Source organism: Pteropus medius, unplaced genomic scaffold (assembly GCF_902729225.1).
Source record: "Pteropus medius unplaced genomic scaffold, Ma_sr-lr_union100, whole genome shotgun sequence".
In the NCBI taxonomy this organism is placed as follows: domain Eukaryota; kingdom Metazoa; phylum Chordata; class Mammalia; order Chiroptera; family Pteropodidae; genus Pteropus; species Pteropus medius.
In genome coordinates, this window is record NW_024349799.1 from 13,116,776 (window position 1) to 13,134,807 (window position 18,032).

Genomic DNA, 18,032 nt, shown 5'->3' on the forward strand with positions numbered 1-18,032 from the left:
GCATACACTGCTATAGAATGGTGCAACCACTTTGGAAAACAGTCTGGCAATTCTTCAAAGGTTAAAGTTAAGAGTTACCTAGCAATTCTATTTCTGGGTATGTATACACTTAAGAGAAACAAAAACATTCACACAAAAACTTGCACACAAATGTTTATAGCATCGTTATTCACAAGAGCAAAAAGCAGGAACAACCCAAATATCCATCAACTGATAGATAACTAAAACGTGGTATATCCATACCTGAAATAATATTCAGCCACAAAAAAATAAGTACTGATAAATCCTACAGGAGGAACCTTGAAAACTCAGTCCTTCTGCATATCACCTGTACTTTCATTAAGAGCTTATCAAAAACCAGTGTTTCATTTGACATAGTAGTGACTACTTGAATCCTTTTTCAGTTCAAAGTAAATTGTCTTTATGATTTGACCTTTAAAAAAATTCTCGTGAAGACACATGATTAAGAATTGAAAACCAACACAAATCCATCTTCATATTAAAAATGAAGGCCTTACCTAAACGTATCTTTTACACATTTACACATGTAAAAAATACACATCATTTACAAAGGCCAAAAATGGTGCTAACATATTAGTGGATCCCCTCTGTAAAGTACTTTGAGAGCCTTTAGGAATAGCAGATTGATGAGATTACAACTGCATCCCACCTTTGAGTATAGTAATTAATTTTGGGACAGGCCCCAAATGAAAAATTTCGCATAAAGGTACCACTAAGTACTTGCCTTAAGTTGCATAAAAACTGTTATCTTTGAGCAGTATTATCTTTTTTTCCACTTTTAATACTTCTGATGCTTCTTTTCTCAACCAAAGCCATCTGGGTCACAAACATTTTTGAGAAAACTCATACCAAAAATCATTCTTATATTTTTAAACAGTGATTATCCTTCATCATCTTTGGACAAAAGCACTCATGTCACAAGAATTAGCCCGAGCCTTGGGTTTACGAAGCATGCATATGAAATTTGAGTTAAAGGTATCAGACTCTTCCTGTGTGAGTGAACCACTTAACAACACTACGCACCTAGCTTCCAATGCAACATAGTGAAGCAAAAGTAAATAAATACACATAAACCAAATTAGGTTTATTGTTCAATGATTTTACTATTGAGGGAGAAGGGTGATGCTGTTGCCTCTAGTTCTTCAGTACCAGGCTTCCAAGCACTTAAAATGTCAGGAGCAACAGATTCATAAGATAATGTTAACACAAGTATATTTTAATTCATCACTTGCTTGACACTGTTCTAATGAGGAGCTAAACACAACAAAATCAGAAAAACCACCTCTTAAAAAGTTCACAGAGCAAAGATTTCCAGCAAGGCAGTTTTCTACTCTATGTGTGAAACCTTTCTTATTATGACTCACTGAAAATTAAATATGCAAAATTCCAAGCTGAGCTTAGTTTTGCTTGTGCACAGAGACCTTTTTACTCTCATTCTTCGAAAACCTCATTTTGGATCTTGCTGCCAAGACCAGAGAGAGGAAAGCCGGCCAACAATTCCAAATATAACATGCGGAGGCAAATGCTACAGAAATCTGTCTGACAGGAAGCAACCATGCTGAGGTCTGCTGAGGTAGATGCAGTTCTCAATCAGACCGTTTTGGTCCCTCAGTCTGGAGCAAAATGCCATGAGAAAGCAATCAGAGGAAACCATCCTGTTTCCAGTCAGCTTCATTAGATTCCTTATGGTATTCACTTTATTGGTGAGAACAATTCTATCCACCTCAAACAGAAAGATGGGTCAGCAGCAACTAGAGCTCCACCAGTTATTCTAATTTATTTTTTTTAAGTCGATTTTTCAGGGACCTGTTCATGGAGACTTGTATTTTCAGAAAGCTCAACTTATGGCATGACACTTATGATAAAGGTCAGGTTCACCAGGGAACACTTAAAAACAGATCTCTTTCCAATTCTCCAGGGGCAGGTTTAGTAACTCCTGCTACCACTGTGAATAATTGATAAACCAATTAAACTTGGATAAAATGATTACACTATCACTTAAACAAATACGAAGACATCATTAGCTCAAGTTTAATTCTTTAGTGAGGTCATGGGACAATTCAATTCCTCACCCAGAAGACCATTACAGAAAACCTAGAAACAGGGCTCCCAGTTTAATTGGGAAGAGAGGACTGACTGTTCCTCATACAGAGAGCACTGGCCCCTGAGAAAAGACAAGACAATTAAAACAGCTTATTTGACCAGTCATTTCTTCCAGTAGTTTATCTTAGAAAAATCCCCTGTGGTTATGGCTATGTCACTAAACCCAAGAGGTAAAGTTTGCCTAGAATCGCTTCTGGAACATTTTTCTAGATCCTGTTCACTGTGAGGCAAGCTGGCAAGACACACTTGAAATTGGAAAAGGATTTGTCTCACAAAGCTTTGAATGGTGACCAACAGCAGCACTGAAGTTATGACCTATAGGGTTCGCAAAACTCCATCTTCACTCTTGTACATTCAGTATGTGATGAAAATTACCATACTGTCCTAATCTAAGTAATCTAGTTTTAGCCAGTTAAAAAGGGAAGAGAAAACAGCCACACCTTCTAACCTCACTCCCACATGGCATAAACAATAATGGGACAGAATGTGAGCACAGTCAGGAATCAAAATTTTCTGAGTCTGTTAACTGCTTGACCCAACAACTCTGGCTGAGATGGTTAATGAAATACTTCACTTGTGCTGGAAAGAGTGTAGAGTAGAAGGCAGGAAAGAGGGATAAGCCACACCTGAAAGAAGGCTTCCTGCCTTTGCAACAATATGTAGAATGTTTTGTGATTTATATAATACCTCAGATAAGTCAATGGTACATTCAGGACTGGTAGGTTCAAAGGGGGAACTGGAGATGTTAAACAAGCTGCCTCATTTACTAGGATTCTCAATCTCTGATTACCAGTTCCCATTCATAGTCTTAAAAAAAAAAAAAAAAAAAAAAGTATTCAATGAAATGCAGTCTGGGCAAGCCTGAATCTCAGCAACAGCTTAAAACAAAACAACAACTCTCTCCCTCACTCTTCCCACAACAACTCTCTCCCTCATTCTTCCCAGCTAAAGTGGAAACTGTGAATTGTTACAACTTGACAAGACTTAGACTCACCTAATTAAAAGTCAGAGAGGTTAGATTTTAGAGTTTCAAAGCCCAATGTCAAAACAGCATACCTTTTCCATGCCTGAAGTTTCTAATAAACAATTTCAGCTTTATTAAACAAATGAGACTAAAGACAATAAAGAATTTATAAAATTCTCACTCAATATGGGAATCACCATTTTTGGTTAACACAACTTCATCCTGGGATAAAACATAAACCCCTTTAAATCAAGCAACCTACAATTCAGTCCTAGTATACGCATCGAGCAGGCACAAGAAAAAAAATTAAGCAACTGAGAACAACTAGTAAGCAACACAACATATCCAGGAACAACTTGCTTCTGTGCTCAAGAACTGCACAGCAAACTTAACCAGGCACATTTTTTTTTCCAGGTTAATTACACCTTACAGGAAGCAAAAGCTAAAACCCACAGACCCTTCCTGCTGGTATTAGTCACTTCATAATAAAAATTTTAAAGCCAGTACTAAAGCTTCCTTCAGGATAATCATTTTTGTCCTAGCAACATTACAAGCCAAGATGGGGTGCCCTTCTGGGAAAAAGTATCTTGCGAATGGTAATGGGAGCTCCCTACATAACTTCTGACCACAGTCTCAATTTGCCCAGTATCAGTCATCTGTCTAATAAGTGTTCCAAAACCTGTAATTAGTACAAATGCACAGTAGGCACTATTCCACAAATTGAGAGACGGCATTTGAATGGAACTGTGTAGAGCGCTTAAGGAAAACCTCTTTTTTTTTTTTTTTAAAGAGGCTTAAAAAAAGTAACATGAGAAAATGGGTGGGAACAAACCAACAGCCCCTCTCCTTCCCGCTCTCTCTAGCCGGTCTCCTCTCGCCTGCCTCAGTCAACTGTTGCTGAACAACAGAACAAGACCCATTCTGGGTTCCATGCGCAGATGTGGGGCTTTTGCGGATGGCAGAGGTGATTTCTCCAGGCAGAAGCTGGAGTTTAAACTCTTCCTGGACGGATTGTTCTGGGCTGAGCTGCAGAAGAGGATCAAGCAGCGGGCGATCAACCCAGGTCCCTCCCTCTCTTGACGGTCTCTCCCCTCCCCTCGCCTTCAGTAAGGGGGGAAAAAAGCGCACAGCTTTCCATCTCTCTACTCCTTAAAAATGCTCTTGCGGAGCCACCGCAAACAATCTTTCCACGGCAGCAAAGAATTTTGCAGCGAAGGGCTCTCCGATCCGAAGCAGAGAAGTGAAATAGGTGCCCAAGGGCAATTTTAATTGTCTAACCCGGCCCGATTTCCTAAGAGGCGGCAACGCGGGGCGGGGAGAGGGAGGCAGCTCCGAGAGGCAACAGGGGGCAAGCGGCGGCAGAGAAAAAGACCAAAGCGGCGAGATCCCAGCCCCGAACCCCGAGAAGCTTCTGCAAAAAGGTCTCTGGGGCTACTCCCACCGTTCACCGGGAGACGTTTGCGAATCATATATGCAGCCAAAATGGCGCTGAGAATAAAAATATAATTTAAAGGCAGGTCGCCATATTGTAAACAGAGAGGTAGAGAAGAGGCGGACTCGAAAGACACCCTCCATGATTTCTTCTACAGCCGCAAGTGCCTGGGCGCTGGGTTTCCGGAGTCTGAACCAAGGCAGCTCCGGCGGCCGAAGGCTCCGCGAACCCACCCCGAGGAGAGCCCAGCCCGGCAGGAGCCCGAGGGCGACGGGCGCGCGGGCAGGCGAGCGGCATAGGGCCCGGAGCTCCTCCCCTTCCTCCCCCGCCACCGCCGGCCTTGCCCTGCCGGCTCTGTCCCGGCTCCCCAGCGACTTCCAGTCCCAGTTGGGACTCTCCTCACTCCTCCCAACCCCCACCCCGGGGTCCGGACCCATCGCTGCTCCTCCCCCCCACAAACGGCCAGATCCCGGCAGACAGCTGGGGGCGGGGAGGCGCTCACCCCAGCGGCTGCAGAAAAGTCAGCTAGCGGCTGCAAGCGCCCGTTATTTTGGCAGGCAGGGGTAGGCCAGGTGAAGGAATGTGCCGAGAAGGGTCCGCCAAGAGGCTCCAAAGAGGTCCCTTGACCTTACCAGCACTGGAGATGGAAGGCGGCCGGGCAGTGGTCACAGCACAGGAGATCACCACCTTCTTTGCAGCTATCGCAGCTGTCGTGGTTGGTGGCCCTGCCGCTTCTCCGGGGCTCCTTCTCAGGCTTCCGACTCCGCTTTTCTGCTTCGTCCGTCTTGGGGGGAGCCAGTAGAGCTTGGATTTGCTGCACACACATACAAACGGCGTGTGTGCACACTCGGAGGTCCCGGGTTGTCCGTCGCCCCCCCGGCGCAGCTTCTCCGTCACCCACCCTTCTCCCCCCTTTTGTCCTTCTTCCTCCCATCCAGGCTGCTCTCAGAACCTCTCAGTCCCCGGAACCAGGGGGGAGCCCACCCTAACCGTGTTCCTGCAGCACAACAACGAGAACAGCTTCTTCCAAATGGGGAGGATCAGGGTAGGGGGATGGGGAGAGGGTGCGCGGTTCCCTGCTCGCCACTTCCTTGTATGGACAGTGGGGGACTCCAAAGCCAGGCTCGGGAGAGGCCTGAAGCCCGGTACCCGGACGTGCTGGGGGAAGCACAAAGAGGGCCGACAAGAAGGGGGTGGGGAGGCCCGCCGGTGCAACGAGATGGAGTGGGTTGGCGCCTCGGGAGAGCAAATCGAGGGCGGCGAGTAGGTGAAACTGCTGCAAATGTCCTCGGAGGCTGAGCTCAGCTCCCCGAATTGCAAAGATGGGAGGGAGAGTCTGGTGAGAAAGAACCCCCCTCCCCTGGCCTTCTTGCGCTGCGAGCTCAGGACCGGCTTTGTGGGGCGGAGGTTCCCTCCCGACGCTGGGGGAAGGGGATGAGGAGGGCTACTCTTACCTCCATCAGCCCCCCGGACGTGTCCAAGTCGTACACGATCGTCTTGGTCTCCATTTTCTCCCACATTCATCCACCTCCCGGGCTGGGCGCTTTCTGCTCCGGCCCCCCCAACCCCGGGGGGAGGGGGGAAGCGGGGGGAGGGGGCGCTCCTGCCCCCGGCCCCCCTTCTTTTTTTCAGCTTTGGTCTCCTGACCTCAGCCACAGGCTCCCCACCCCCCGGCCCCCAGTCCCCGGGACGGCAGCGTCCTCCCCACGGGCCGTGAGGGGGGAGCGGCCCCTCAGCCCCGGCCTGGCGGCTGACTGCACGGTGGGTCCTGGCTCCGGGGGTCAGGCCTCGGCGGGGCCTAGTCCCACAAGCTAAAGCCGGCGCTGGCGACTGCTGGTCCGGCTGGGAAGGCTGGCGGGCGCTGCCATCCCGGGGTTGGGGGGATCGGAGGGGGGGTGAGAGGTTAGGTGAGGTTGTGGTACGTGAGGTGACTGCGGGGAGGGTGATGGGGGGTGGTCCCCAGGCTCCGCCTCTCGCCGCCGCCGCCGTCTGCGTCCCGGCTGCCGCGCACTTGGCGCAAACTTACCGCGAGCGCCCGCAAAGCCACCCGCGCAGGCGCCCGGGGATCGCCGCTCGCCGCGCGCAACCGCAGTGACAGCCGGCGGCTGGGCTCCCGCGCAGCCGCAGTGAGGGGGTACCCCCCAGCGCGCAGCCGCGCTGGCATTCGTCTGAAGAACCGAAGCCCCCGCCTTTCTGCCCTGCGCCAGCGTACTGAGGTAAAAGGGCGGGACCTGAGGCTTCGCGCAGCCGCCTGGGAGAGCTACTAAAGGTCACAGCGCAGCCGCAGGAACATAGGGACTCTTCATCCATTGGTGTTTGTGTATAGACCGAGAATACTCTGTTCCCGCGCAGGCGTGTTGAGGATGTTCCTCCCTCGCCCCACAACACAGCCGGCTCTCGCGCAGGCGTATTGTCACTTGGCAGGCCCTAACAAGAATGCTTCTTCTTTCGCCATTTTAGTAATGGGATATAGGCTACCATGTCCTTGGAGTCCTCAGGCAAGAACAGGAAGGAGCAAGGTGTGGTGTTGGCTGCAGCTGGTAGGCTGTCGTTGACAGCAGTACTCTTAGGGGTGTTGTACTGGATGGACTGTTTGGTTCCAGCGTCAGGTGTGGCTGGACCAGGCGCCATATTGGTAAAGAGAAAAGAAAAGCCATCGCGACGGAGAACGGTGCTTTTGATGTTGGGTTGGATGGGTGCTGTTCCCACTTCCCTCCCGTTCCCAACAGTTAATTTTAGCTTCAACACCTCTGCCTTGCGTAGTGATGACACCCTGCAGAGTTTCGCCAGCCTGTTATTACCCTCTTGATCTCTGTCCCTGAGAACTGTTCTTCAAGAGGAAGCCGAAAGCGAAGAGTTTGTGATGTTGACAACGCCCAGTTACCTGCCTACAGTGGACTTCAATTCCCAGTTTGCAACGCTCAAGGGGGCGGGGGTAAAGGGCGACCCGGAGCGCATTGCACCCTGGGAGCAAGAATCGCGATGATCTGGTGGATTTGGGGAGTCGTAGTTTCGTATGCGTGCGATGCACTGTACGGTAGGATGGACTAGGGGAAGAGTGACTTGCCTGCCTAGGATATTTTTGAGAGCTGCAGTACTGTATGCTGGGACTTGTAGTCTGAAAGCCTCATCTTGAATTCTGGGCGAGGCTTTACTACCTCCGCGGCGCCCGCCCCTCCCCTTGGTATCGCCATTAGAGATGGCCAGTTATCTCTGCCAGACTGTAGATGAAGCAGTGGAGAAGGGAATGACATCTCTGTTCCTGACACTAGGCATTTAGTTGGCGTTGTTACCGAGTAGCTCTTTCTTGCTCACTTTGGATGTTAAGGTATACTTAGTATTCTCAGAAGTGTAAAACTGAAAAGGGCTCAAAGACCACTTGAGGGGTCCACCTCTCATTTCCAGATTCACAGAGAAGAGCAGTGATTTGCTTAGTTCAATTTATGGCAGACCTAGGAATGAATCCGATTTCTTGATTCCCAGGCCAGAACACTGTCTAAGCTGCCTGTGAGGAGTTGCTGCTGCTACTCCTTCTTTTGGGATAGTATGAAGGATGTCAGTGTGTGGCCTTAGGTTTCTGATGATCTCATTGGTGCCTGGGAAGAATGATAAGGTGGTGGGCCTTATTGGTTTGGTTGGAGTGGGGGAAATGTCATGTTAACTGGCCGCTGTCTGCTCTCTACCAGCCTCAGGAAACAAGAAATCTTAATGGCTATGGGCCAGAGATGTGGAGGGCTGAGCTAGATATATGGAAGTGGCCAGACCTCATCTTTCCTGTGTTTCATGCCACACGCCCTCAGAAGTTGGAACCTCATGAGCCCTCTTTTTCTGGCCTCCTTTTTACTGCCCCAAAGGCATTATGGGGCAGATAGTAAGACATTGGTACAAGCCTAGTGAGCAAGGCTTTACTTTAATCAACACCATCAATTGCAGTTGAGAATAGGAATAGACTATGGGCTAATGAAGAGAATAATACTTGGCTCTGTTGACAAGTGCCAGGGGAACTAATCACTCTACACACCTTCTTCTTTGAACTTGGAGAGTGAGGTCAGCCCCGCGGCGCCAGGAGTTGGTGCCACCTTGGAGAGCTCCAGCCTAGCTATTCAGGGATTGAGGGGAGAGAGCAGGTGGGATACAGATGCCTTTACAAGTGACCTCTTGTGGCTAATCTAGGCATTGCACTCTGCATGGACTGGAGCCTCTCCACCCCTCAAGGTGGCTTGTGTTAGAGCCAGGAGGTGGACAGCCATGAGTGGTTAAGACCTCCCTATTGGAAGACTGTAAAAGCAGAAGCTGCTGGTTGCTATTATTTCCTTCAGGGATTTTGTCTTTTAGCTTCTAAGTTCCTATAACTCCGTTTCCTGCCTCTTGCTCTTATTCTGGAGAGCAGCCATGCAGAATGCACCGCTGAGCATGGATGTGCATGCTGGGGACCAAGGGCAAGCAGTTTCATCTTAGGAGGTACTGGGGGCCATCGAGAAGGGGCAAAGGGTCTGGGAGGGACCACACTTGGCAAACTTACGCATATTCTGTCCAGCCACTTCTTTCTAGAGTCCATGAATAGGGCTTTTGCTAAAATAGGAGCCAAGCCTCTATGCTGCATTGTCCCTGATACTGAGTCTGTATGTTCTCTGAGGCCAAGATAGACTAGAGTCTCATATTTAGGAGTTGTCTTAGATTCCTATTCTAATTTTCTGAGCTAGCTGGGAAAGAAGGAGAAGGAGAGGTGCGTCAGGTTTCCTGGGACTTGTCAGCAATACATCGAGAAGGGGTTTAGGAGTTTGTCAGCTTGTGGTTCTGGACCTAGCAAAGAGGAGGAAATGAGGCATTGGGGTGGTTGATCAGTTGGGTTCCTGGGCTTCTACACTCCTGTGACACCAGCCATTGGGACCTCTCATTTCACTGCCATCTGTTGCACTGACCTTGTTGGAACAGTGATCCCTGTAGCACCTGCACATACCTGGTTTTTGATAAAATATGGGGAGTATTAGTTTGTGGGTCAAGCATGCCTTCAAGTCCTGAAGTCCGCATCCCATTTATCTCCCACTTCCCTTCCCTCCAAGAAAGCAGCATCCACTTGGCCATTGCTTGGTTTTTTCAAAAACACCATTTTAATAAGGAAACAACCGAAATAGAAGATTCTTCTCTGGCTGGAAACCAGACTCCATATAATACATTACATGTACAGAGTGGCCTGCAGCCAGCTCCTGGGCCTCTCCCTGGGGCTCTCTGGCCCCCTGTTCCATGCCAAATTCCTGGACCCTTGGACCTCTGCTTCTCTCCAGAATATGCCTGTCCACTCCTCTTATCTCAAAACACAGTGGCCAGGAGGAAAGTCTGGCAAGTGTTTGGGGTTAGAGGAGGGACTAGTGGGAAAAAGGATGTTTGTAACAGCCAGACTGGCATCAGAGGAAGGTCTCATTCTCTTCAGGGTGTAGGGCTGCCAGGGGAGCAGTGGGGTTTCCTGCTTTGGTGCGGAGCATGAGTGCCTAGGGCAGCCCAACCTGAGCTTGGGTAGGGTCCCTAAACCCCTTAGGATCCCTTAGAATTATTGCCTCCACTAGGAAGGGACAGGAGGCAGAACTGTCCATTCCTGGGGCCTTAGAGAAGGACTAGAGACCTCCTCTAGGGGCTGACGTTGGCATGCCAGTACTACCCAGAGGTCACTGTTGAGAGCAGTTTTGGCCACTGGTGATGGCCTTGTGAGTTGGTCAAGTGGAAGCAGGTGCTCCTGCTCTGCCTGTGAATTCCAGGCTGGAGGTGCAGGGCATGGAGGAAGGTCAGGAGAATGCTGGTTCTTGATACATATGCTAGAGCTGTGTTCTGCTGAGAGGCAGATGCCCCCTGACCTGGACCCAAGGAAGGACCCTAAGTGGGCAGTGATACCAAGAACATAGGCCCTGGTGGGGATTGCAAGTGGGGAAGGGCACAACTTCTTGAGGGATTGGTGGCATCTCTTCCCAGGTGGTATGTACAGGAGGTGGAGGGACAGCAGGAAGCTGGGAACTCTGCTGCTGGGCTGTGATGCAGGGCTGAGCTGGCTTCTCCAGTCTGCCCCCACCTAGATGGATACTTCATATTCTCTCATCTCCTGCAAAGGAAAGAGACTGCTGGGAGTTGGAAACTTGTATAATGTTTGCCAGCCCATAATCCACCTTCCTAAGGAAAAGAGAAAGAATGAGAGGGCTTGGCAGGACCCTCAGGGTACCTGCCCAAGGGAGCATAGAACTGGATGCTGGATAGGGTGTCAAGACTGGCAAAGGTACTTACTCCAGTCTCATAAGTTGGATTGTCAAATGCCGACTCCACGGTAATTCGGTCATAGGGGCGGGGTCGCGTTCGGGGAAGCTGCAGGGTGCTTTTCCCCTGGAACCTGTGAGACAGAGAAGCCTGTGAGTCCACAGTGCTAGGCAGGAGTGAGTCAGGTATGGAGGGCAAGAAGGGAAGCCAGACTTACCTGGAGAAGTAGAGGTACACACCTCCCACCAAGAGTGCCATCGCCACCAGTGGCAGAAAGATGGCAGCTGCTATGTGGGCAGCATCCAGGGCGCTGGACACAGCAGGCGCCTTGGCAACTGAAAACACAGAGGGTGAGATTGGGGCAGCGGTCCCTGTCACCTGGAGCCCACATTCCCCTCACCTCTGCCCGGGGGCATCCAGCCACCAGCTCCCTCCAGCTGGATGAAGGCAGAAAAGGAGCTTTTTGCCCTGCCAGTCCCAGACTACTCTCTTTCTCTGCCCTCCTTCCTTGGGAGAACCCATGGCCTGGTTGCTGTGAGAACCAGGGGAGGGAGACTACCTCCCTGGCTCTTAAGGGTGGGGACTCACCATCCAGGCTGCGGCTGCTGTAGAACCCATCCAGAGAGGCTGGAACAAGAGAGGAGGGCCAAGGGTAGTGGGTGAGCTCAACAGGCCAAACCACTGATCGTGGGAAGGATTTGTCCAAGGAGAACCCACCCTAGCATTTGTCTTGTTATCACCAGGTCAGAAAAATCTGGCAGAGATTGGGGAGATCAAGGGGAGACCAGAGGTAATACGAAGGTGGCATGGGCAGATTCTCTTTCTCAACATTTGACATCTTTGCCAGAGCAGCCCTATGGGCCATGCAGAGGTTTTGGGGTGACAGCACTCACCAGCCCTACAGATGGGTGGGGGGTCACTCCAATGTGAAGGGTGTCCGGGCACACACTTGATGCTGGCTTGGCCCTTCAGCACATAGCCAGGGGCACATGAGAAGTGGATAGTAGCCCCCGCTGGGTGTAGCCGCTTCTCAGGACTGCAGGCACCATTCTCGGGGGCGCCGAGGCCATGGCATGGCTTGAACTGTTCCACTGCAAATGAGGGAGAGCCCAGTGAGGGTGCCAGGCCTGTGGTCTCCAGGGACAGCATCTTTTATCTCCTACCAGAGGTTTCTTCCTACCTGTTTGACACTTACAGAGACATTTGGGGGCCCGGTCGCTCCACTTGGGGCTGCTGGCTTGGCGGTCATGGCAGGTAAGGATGGCACTACCCGTTAGCACAAAACCCTGGTCACAGATATACTGCACGGTGGCCCCCACGGGAAACTTGGGGCTAGATATGAGGCGTCGGCTGTGCTCCACATCCCCAGGGTCATGGCAGGAAGTCACTACAGATAGGAGATGATGGGGTGGGGGGAAGTAGCCCAAGTAGAACTTGACAAAAGCCAATCTACCCTGGCCTTGTTCCAGGCCAGCCAACATCATCATGCCATGGCTCCACCCGCTAGTTATCTGTCCCTACTATTTTGCTGGTGTATTCCCTCATCTGCCTCTATCCATCAGAGTTAACAAAATCAATTGGAACGAAATCCTTGGAGTACTTGGTAGATAACCTTATGGAAAGGTATTGTCCCATTTTACAGATGATGAAACTGAGGCCATGAGAGCTGAAGGAACTTCAAGGATACCAGCTAATAACAGCTGGAGTCTGGTTCAGAGTCCAGGAGAGAGGTTTATAGGTTACACTGGGAGGGGAATCTGGGGAATAGGTGCACTCACCCCTCTGGCAGGAGGGCAGGTCCTCACTCCAGGTTAGGTCCCACTGGCACATGAGAACACTGGATCCCACCACCTGGTAGCCGGGGTAGCACTGGTAAGTGACAACAGTGCCATGTACCAGCTCAGGCTGTGATGGGTTCTTCCAGCCATTGGGGATCTCAGGCAGCTCCGGACACGTGTCATTGCGGGGCACCTCTAGGGGCACAGGGGCAGCAAGATGCAGACCCTCAGCCAGCACCAAAGCAACTGTGCTAGCCTCCCTTACCCTGAAGGCACTGGGCTCCTGCCAGTTTGTCCTGGGTGTGGCATGGGCAGGCTCAGCGATTCATTCTCCCTGCTCAAGGGCCCCTTCTTGCCTGTTCCTGATATCATTCTGTTTCCTAGATTCCTAGATAATCATCTAGGCTTTGACCTTCCAAAAACATGTTGGCCAGTTTCTCAGTGCTGAGACAGGGTCAGGTAGAATGGGGAAACTTGTCATTTTTATTAAAGATTATTAGAAAGGTAGTATCAAAAACCTTTCCTTAGTTCCCTATTTTTGTTTTGAAGTTCTCCCTGCCACCTACCAAATCCCTCTTGCTGCAGCAGAAGGCAGGCTTTCTCCCATTGGGCTCTGGGGGAAAGATGGAGAACAAGACTAGCTTCCTTCAGTGTTTCCAGCTTTCCCTTGTCAGATAAGAGCACTCATGCTTCTCATTGCCTTGGACTTTCTGACTTGCCGTGATTTGGGGTCTGCATTCTGGCATCTCCTCTTTCCCAGGCATGGGGTGGGGCAGGGGCAAGCTCACCAAAGAAGTGGATAACGAAGCCCTGCTGGTACCCTAGCACCGAGGTCCCGGGGTCCGACTGGAACTGGATGGTGACATCGGCCATGGAGGTAAAGAGCTTGAAGTGGCCACGGGGCCCTGAGTACTGGCCCAGGACCCGGGCTGTCAGGTCATCCCCATCATAGAAGGTAAGTACATCACCAGGGCCTATGCGCAGCCTGTGGAGGAGGACTGTCAGGGAGGGTGGGCCAGGGGATCCCAGGATGGGATGGGCAAGACATGTCTCCATTGTTTAGGAGCTGGCTTGGCCTAGCCCAGTGGTCACTCACACTCGGACATCCAACATGATGCGCTTGTCCTCCTCTACATGCACGCCCCAGATGCAGTCCTGCCCACGGCCGTAGGGCTCTGGCCAGTTGGGGGAGAGCACCACGCCGGCTGAGTCTGTGATCTCCCCACTGCACACAGCTGGAAGGCAGGGGTGGTCTGGGAGGTGTGTCCCTTCCCTGTTCCCCCCAGTGCTGTGTCCTGGGGCTGCCATTTGCTCACAGAAGTGTCTACCCATTGCTGGGAGCCCCCAGCTCTTCCTCAGAGGGAAGCTTGAGTCATACCTGTCATTGGGCCCCTGTGGCCCCAGGCTCTGCGGCTGGTTCCCTAGTGCCCACCCTGCTGGTTCCCTAGTGCCCACCCTAGTGTCCCTGGCAGGCCCATCCACTGGTGCCTACTGACCTCGGCAGGCTGGCTCTGTCTCATTCCACTGGGGGTCATGGGGGTCAACACACTCAATGATGATGGAGCCCTGCTCCAGGGTGTAGCCAGGGTCACAGCTGAACTCCACGGTGGTACCCACAGGGTAGGAGGGTGCGCTGCTGCTGAAGTTGCCATATTTGACAAAGGGCTCATAGCAATGGCCCTGCTGGAAGGCTGTAAACCACAGGGCCCAGTCCAGCTCAGCCTTGACTGGGGCAAACACAGGGGGCAGATGTCTTCCAACTTCCCTCCCAAGGGCCTTTTTCATCTTTACTACAAATGTATATCCTGTGCTTGGAGGAGGGGGCAGGGACAGACCAGAGTTTCTAGTCCTATTATGCTTAGGAAGCTGTCCTGATAACTTTTGTATTTCTAGTGCCTAGTTTTGAGAGGGACTCAATAAATGTTTTGAATGAATTAGTGAATGTGTGCATGCATGCGTGGTTCTAGAATGTCTCTTAACAGCAAATTCTTCTTCCCTAAGGATTGAGGCCTTTTTTGCTTTTCAAGTTCTAGAGAATTCATTCACTTGGACCAGGGGGCCTGGGTCCAGGCAAGGGTCTTCTGCAAAGATGAGTTGGGAATCCTGGACTCAAGGGGAGGAGCAGGGAGAGAGGGCCTAAGTGCCAGGTGAGCAAGGGCTGAGTTTAAAAGACTGATGATGCAATAGAGGAAGAAGAGGAGGGTGTGACAGAAGAGACCCTAGGCCCAAGCCCCCTCCCAAGCCCTCCACCCCTGATTAGGCCCTATCAGGCTCACCCTCATAGCGCAGGGCCATGCCTGCAGCTGCCCCACTGCTGTCAGTACTGAGCTCCACAAAGAAGTGTCGACTAGAGCTGAGCAGGCCCTCAATAGGCAGGTACTCCACCTCATAGGAATCATACACAGGCGGGGCTTCCACGTTGTTCCCGTTGCGGATGATGAGCCTGGGCCAGCAGAGCAGCATCTGTGTGGCTGGTCGCTGACCCGTATGGGGCGTGGCCCCATGCTTGTATACCATCCCTCTAGCAAGATATTACCAGGCCAGACACTCCCACCTCACCAGGACATCTCACCTGTCGTCATCCTCTGCCAGGGAAACCTTCTCAAAGTGCAAGTGCAGCCGCTGGCCCTCAGGAGCCTCAAGCAGCCAGTGGCAGGTGAGGTTGTTGCTGTAGTTGCCCGGGAAGCCTGGAGAGACTATGCGGCCAGTGGTGGCATTGCGGATCACTCCACCGCAGGCAGCTGCGCGACAGGGATAGGACTGTGTGCTGGACCTCTGACTGGGTCCTAGGCAGCCTAACAAGTCTTTCTGCCCGTCCTAGCTCTGTACCTTGTGTGTGGGGCAGCAGGGATCTTTGCCTTCATGGTTCTGAAAGTTAATTCTTTGCCCCCATGACCCTGCAGCTCCAGGCAGCCTAGACTCCAGAATCCTATCTCCTAATCTTCCACACCTCTGGGACTATTTATGTGCAACTCCTTTGACTGTGGTAGATCTGCCAAGGCCTAGCTGTGTGGCCCTGGATGAGTCACTTTCCCTCTCTGCTGACTCCTCTGGGAGGCCTTTCCTGACTCTCACTCCCAGAGTGGGCTTTCTCAAAGCCCCTTACCCAGGGCTTCTTGGGTATATCTGCTACTTCTACCTCATGCCACTTTTCTAAAATCAGTTATTGTTGAGATGTGTCCCTTAACTAGGACTTCCCGGGGGAGGGTCCAGGTTTTTCAGGCCAGGCAGAGTTGATATTCAGTGTTTGTTGAATAAAATCAGTGAGTGAATGTAAAAGAGGGTAGGATTACATCAGGGATGACAGTGTGTACATATCATTCACCTCCAAATCTTGTGCCCTGAGCAGATACTGCTAGCCAGGAGATGGCCTTGAACACTTTCTGAAATAGCATCACTGCCACTGTCATTCTTGGGCTGACTCTTTAGGGCTTTTCCAGCACTGACTCCTCTGGCCTGGGACTTCCCTCTCTTTGCAAGTAGAGGCTGAACAACTTGCTTGTACCCATCACTGAGGACTGCTGGGCTACTTGGCCACAAACTCCTAGCAGTTAAGTATGGCCAGTTAAGTGAAGCAGTCTCAGGCAAGAGTGTAGCTGGTTCCAGGCAGCACTTTTCCTTTCTTGGTCACACAGCTCTGGACCCTGCCAGCTCTCAGAGACCAAGCTGCCAAGACATAGTCTTTGTCTCCAAATGTTCAAGACAGAATATTTTAACCTCATAAACCTCTTGGGGAGGGGATTGTAGTGAGTTGCTTCTCTGTTTCTCTGCAAAGAGGGCAGACCCACCTTTTTTCTTGTTCTCAGAATGGAACTGCTCTTCAAATCTGATCATGCCCCCATCCTATACTTAAGTTCCTCAGTAATTCCTTATTGCTCTGCAGATAGAGTCCACAGTCAAGCCGTGGCATCCAAGCCCTTTATGAACCTAACCATCTCTTGACTTGGTTTTAGTCTCTCCCCATGTACCCTTTTCTTCAGGCACACTTCACTATGTCCTCGCTGTAGCATTTTGCTTTATCCCTTCATACCTCTCCATCTGCTGTTCCAGGAATCCACTCCACTTCTCTGGGCGAACATTCTTATAATCCATCTATGTTGTCTCTTTGGGAAGCTTTCCTTGCCTCCTTCCTCGTTTTGGAACAGCAGTTCCTCCCTTGGATCCCCACTGCACCCTGAGGTCCTCCCATCACAGCACTGTCTGCACTGAATCTGCTGAGCTGCTTGCCTATCTTCCCACTAGATAGAGAGCTCCCTGAGGGCAGAGACCACCCCTGGCTCATTCCCCTCTGCTTGTGCCTGGCACCCAGGAAGAGTGTATAGAATGAAATAAGGTTTAAAAACTCAAGCTGCCTTTAATACTGCAAACTAAACACTCCATCTTCCTCCTGCCAGCAAGCTACTCTCAACTGGCCGCTCTCCCAGACTACCTGATCACCCAGGACCAGAACCTGGGAGTCACCTTCCACTTTCCCCCTTTCACTCATCAGTGTCTCTGGAACCTCTTCCCTCATCTTCATTCTCAAAGTCACTGCCTAAGTTCAAACCCTCTTGCCTGGCTGGCCTCCTAGCCTGCTGATGCCACTTGGCTGGCTCTCCTGAGGAATAGTTAGTTCCTAGCTCTTCTCTCTTCTCCAAAAACTTCAACAGTTCCCCACTCCAGTATCTTGGCTGATGTTCAAGGCCCTCCCACATCCCCCTCCTCATGTCTTAGGCCTCAGTCAAACCCGGCCGTCTTCTTTGTCCCTAAATACTCCCTCTCGTCACCTCTGTGTCACTGTCCACATTGTTCCTTCCACTGAAATGTCAAACCTCCAATGCTACTTCCTTCAGGAAGGCTTCTAAATGCCTGAGAATAATTGCTTTGTCTCCTCCCAGGTTACTTTATATCTCTTCATTGGTACTTTTTATTTCCTGCTGTGAAAATTGATAACTCATGTGCTTTTCTTTCCCCCTTCTTCAGAAAGTATAGGCTCTTCGAGGGCACACTCTTTAATTTAGTTCTCTGCAGCCGTGGTGCCTCCATACAGTAAGTGCTCATTGAGTACTGGTTGGACAGATGCCGCTGAGGTGTGTAGCCGTTTTCTGGCTCATTATGGAGAGCAAATAAAGGCGCTAGATAGCAACAGAGCACAGCTTAGTCCCCCACCTTACTCCTCTATTCAGCACTGAGTCTCCTGGGGCCACTCACCGATGCAGACAGGTTCCTGGGAGTCCCAGAAGGGCTGGGTGGCGTTGAGACAGGTGAGGAGCCTGGCACCCTTCAGCTGGTAGCCAGTGACACAGTGGAAGCGGGCGCTGCCTCCTGGGTGGAGGCTAGTGACAGTCACAGCTCCATAAGCTGGATGTCGGGGAAAGTGGCAGCTCAGGAGATAGGCTGCAGAGAGAGAATGGGTAACATTGTGTGTGTGGGGGGCGGGGGGGGGCGGGGGGAGGCGGGCTGCCGAGTCATACCTAGGGCAAAGGGGTTTACTCCAGCCTGCCTGGAGGTGTCA

The 18,032-nt window shown here is 51.0% G+C and overlaps 2 protein-coding genes across 6 annotated transcripts in view; both read right to left on the bottom strand.

The window, feature by feature from the left end:
- Positions 1-6,593, bottom strand: part of PHF12 (PHD finger protein 12) — a 37,925-nt gene extending 31,332 nt beyond the window's left edge. For all 4 annotated transcript variants that reach the window (XR_005658047.1, XR_005658048.1, XM_039886112.1 and 1 more), the window contains exons 1-2: positions 5,975-6,593; positions 5,153-5,334 (exon numbers count right to left, since the gene is read on the bottom strand). Coding sequence is in view for 2 of the 4 variants with exons in the window: in XM_039886112.1 (XP_039742046.1) it covers positions 5,153-5,334; positions 5,975-6,040 (248 nt within the window). In the remaining 2 variants the exon portion in view is untranslated. The remainder of the gene's footprint in view (positions 1-5,152; positions 5,335-5,974) is intronic.
- Positions 6,594-10,366: 3,773 nt separating this feature from the next.
- Positions 10,367-18,032, bottom strand: part of SEZ6 (seizure related 6 homolog) — a 42,689-nt gene continuing 35,023 nt past the window's right edge. Inside the window, exons 5-17 of one of the 2 annotated variants that reach the window (XM_039886109.1) lie at positions 17,729-17,914; positions 15,111-15,279; positions 14,815-14,981; positions 14,035-14,229; positions 13,635-13,773; positions 13,327-13,523; positions 12,539-12,733; positions 11,956-12,147; positions 11,654-11,851; positions 11,349-11,387; positions 10,978-11,095; positions 10,791-10,893; positions 10,367-10,627 (exon numbers count right to left, since the gene is read on the bottom strand). In XM_039886109.1, the coding sequence (XP_039742043.1) occupies positions 10,595-10,627; positions 10,791-10,893; positions 10,978-11,095; positions 11,349-11,387; positions 11,654-11,851; positions 11,956-12,147; positions 12,539-12,733; positions 13,327-13,523; positions 13,635-13,773; positions 14,035-14,229; positions 14,815-14,981; positions 15,111-15,279; positions 17,729-17,914 (1,931 nt within the window). In that variant the 3' untranslated portion in view covers positions 10,367-10,594. The remainder of the gene's footprint in view (positions 10,628-10,790; positions 10,894-10,977; positions 11,096-11,348; positions 11,388-11,653; positions 11,852-11,955; positions 12,148-12,538; positions 12,734-13,326; positions 13,524-13,634; positions 13,774-14,034; positions 14,230-14,814; positions 14,982-15,110; positions 15,280-17,728; positions 17,915-18,032) is intronic. The other variant, XM_039886110.1, reaches the window with a different exon arrangement.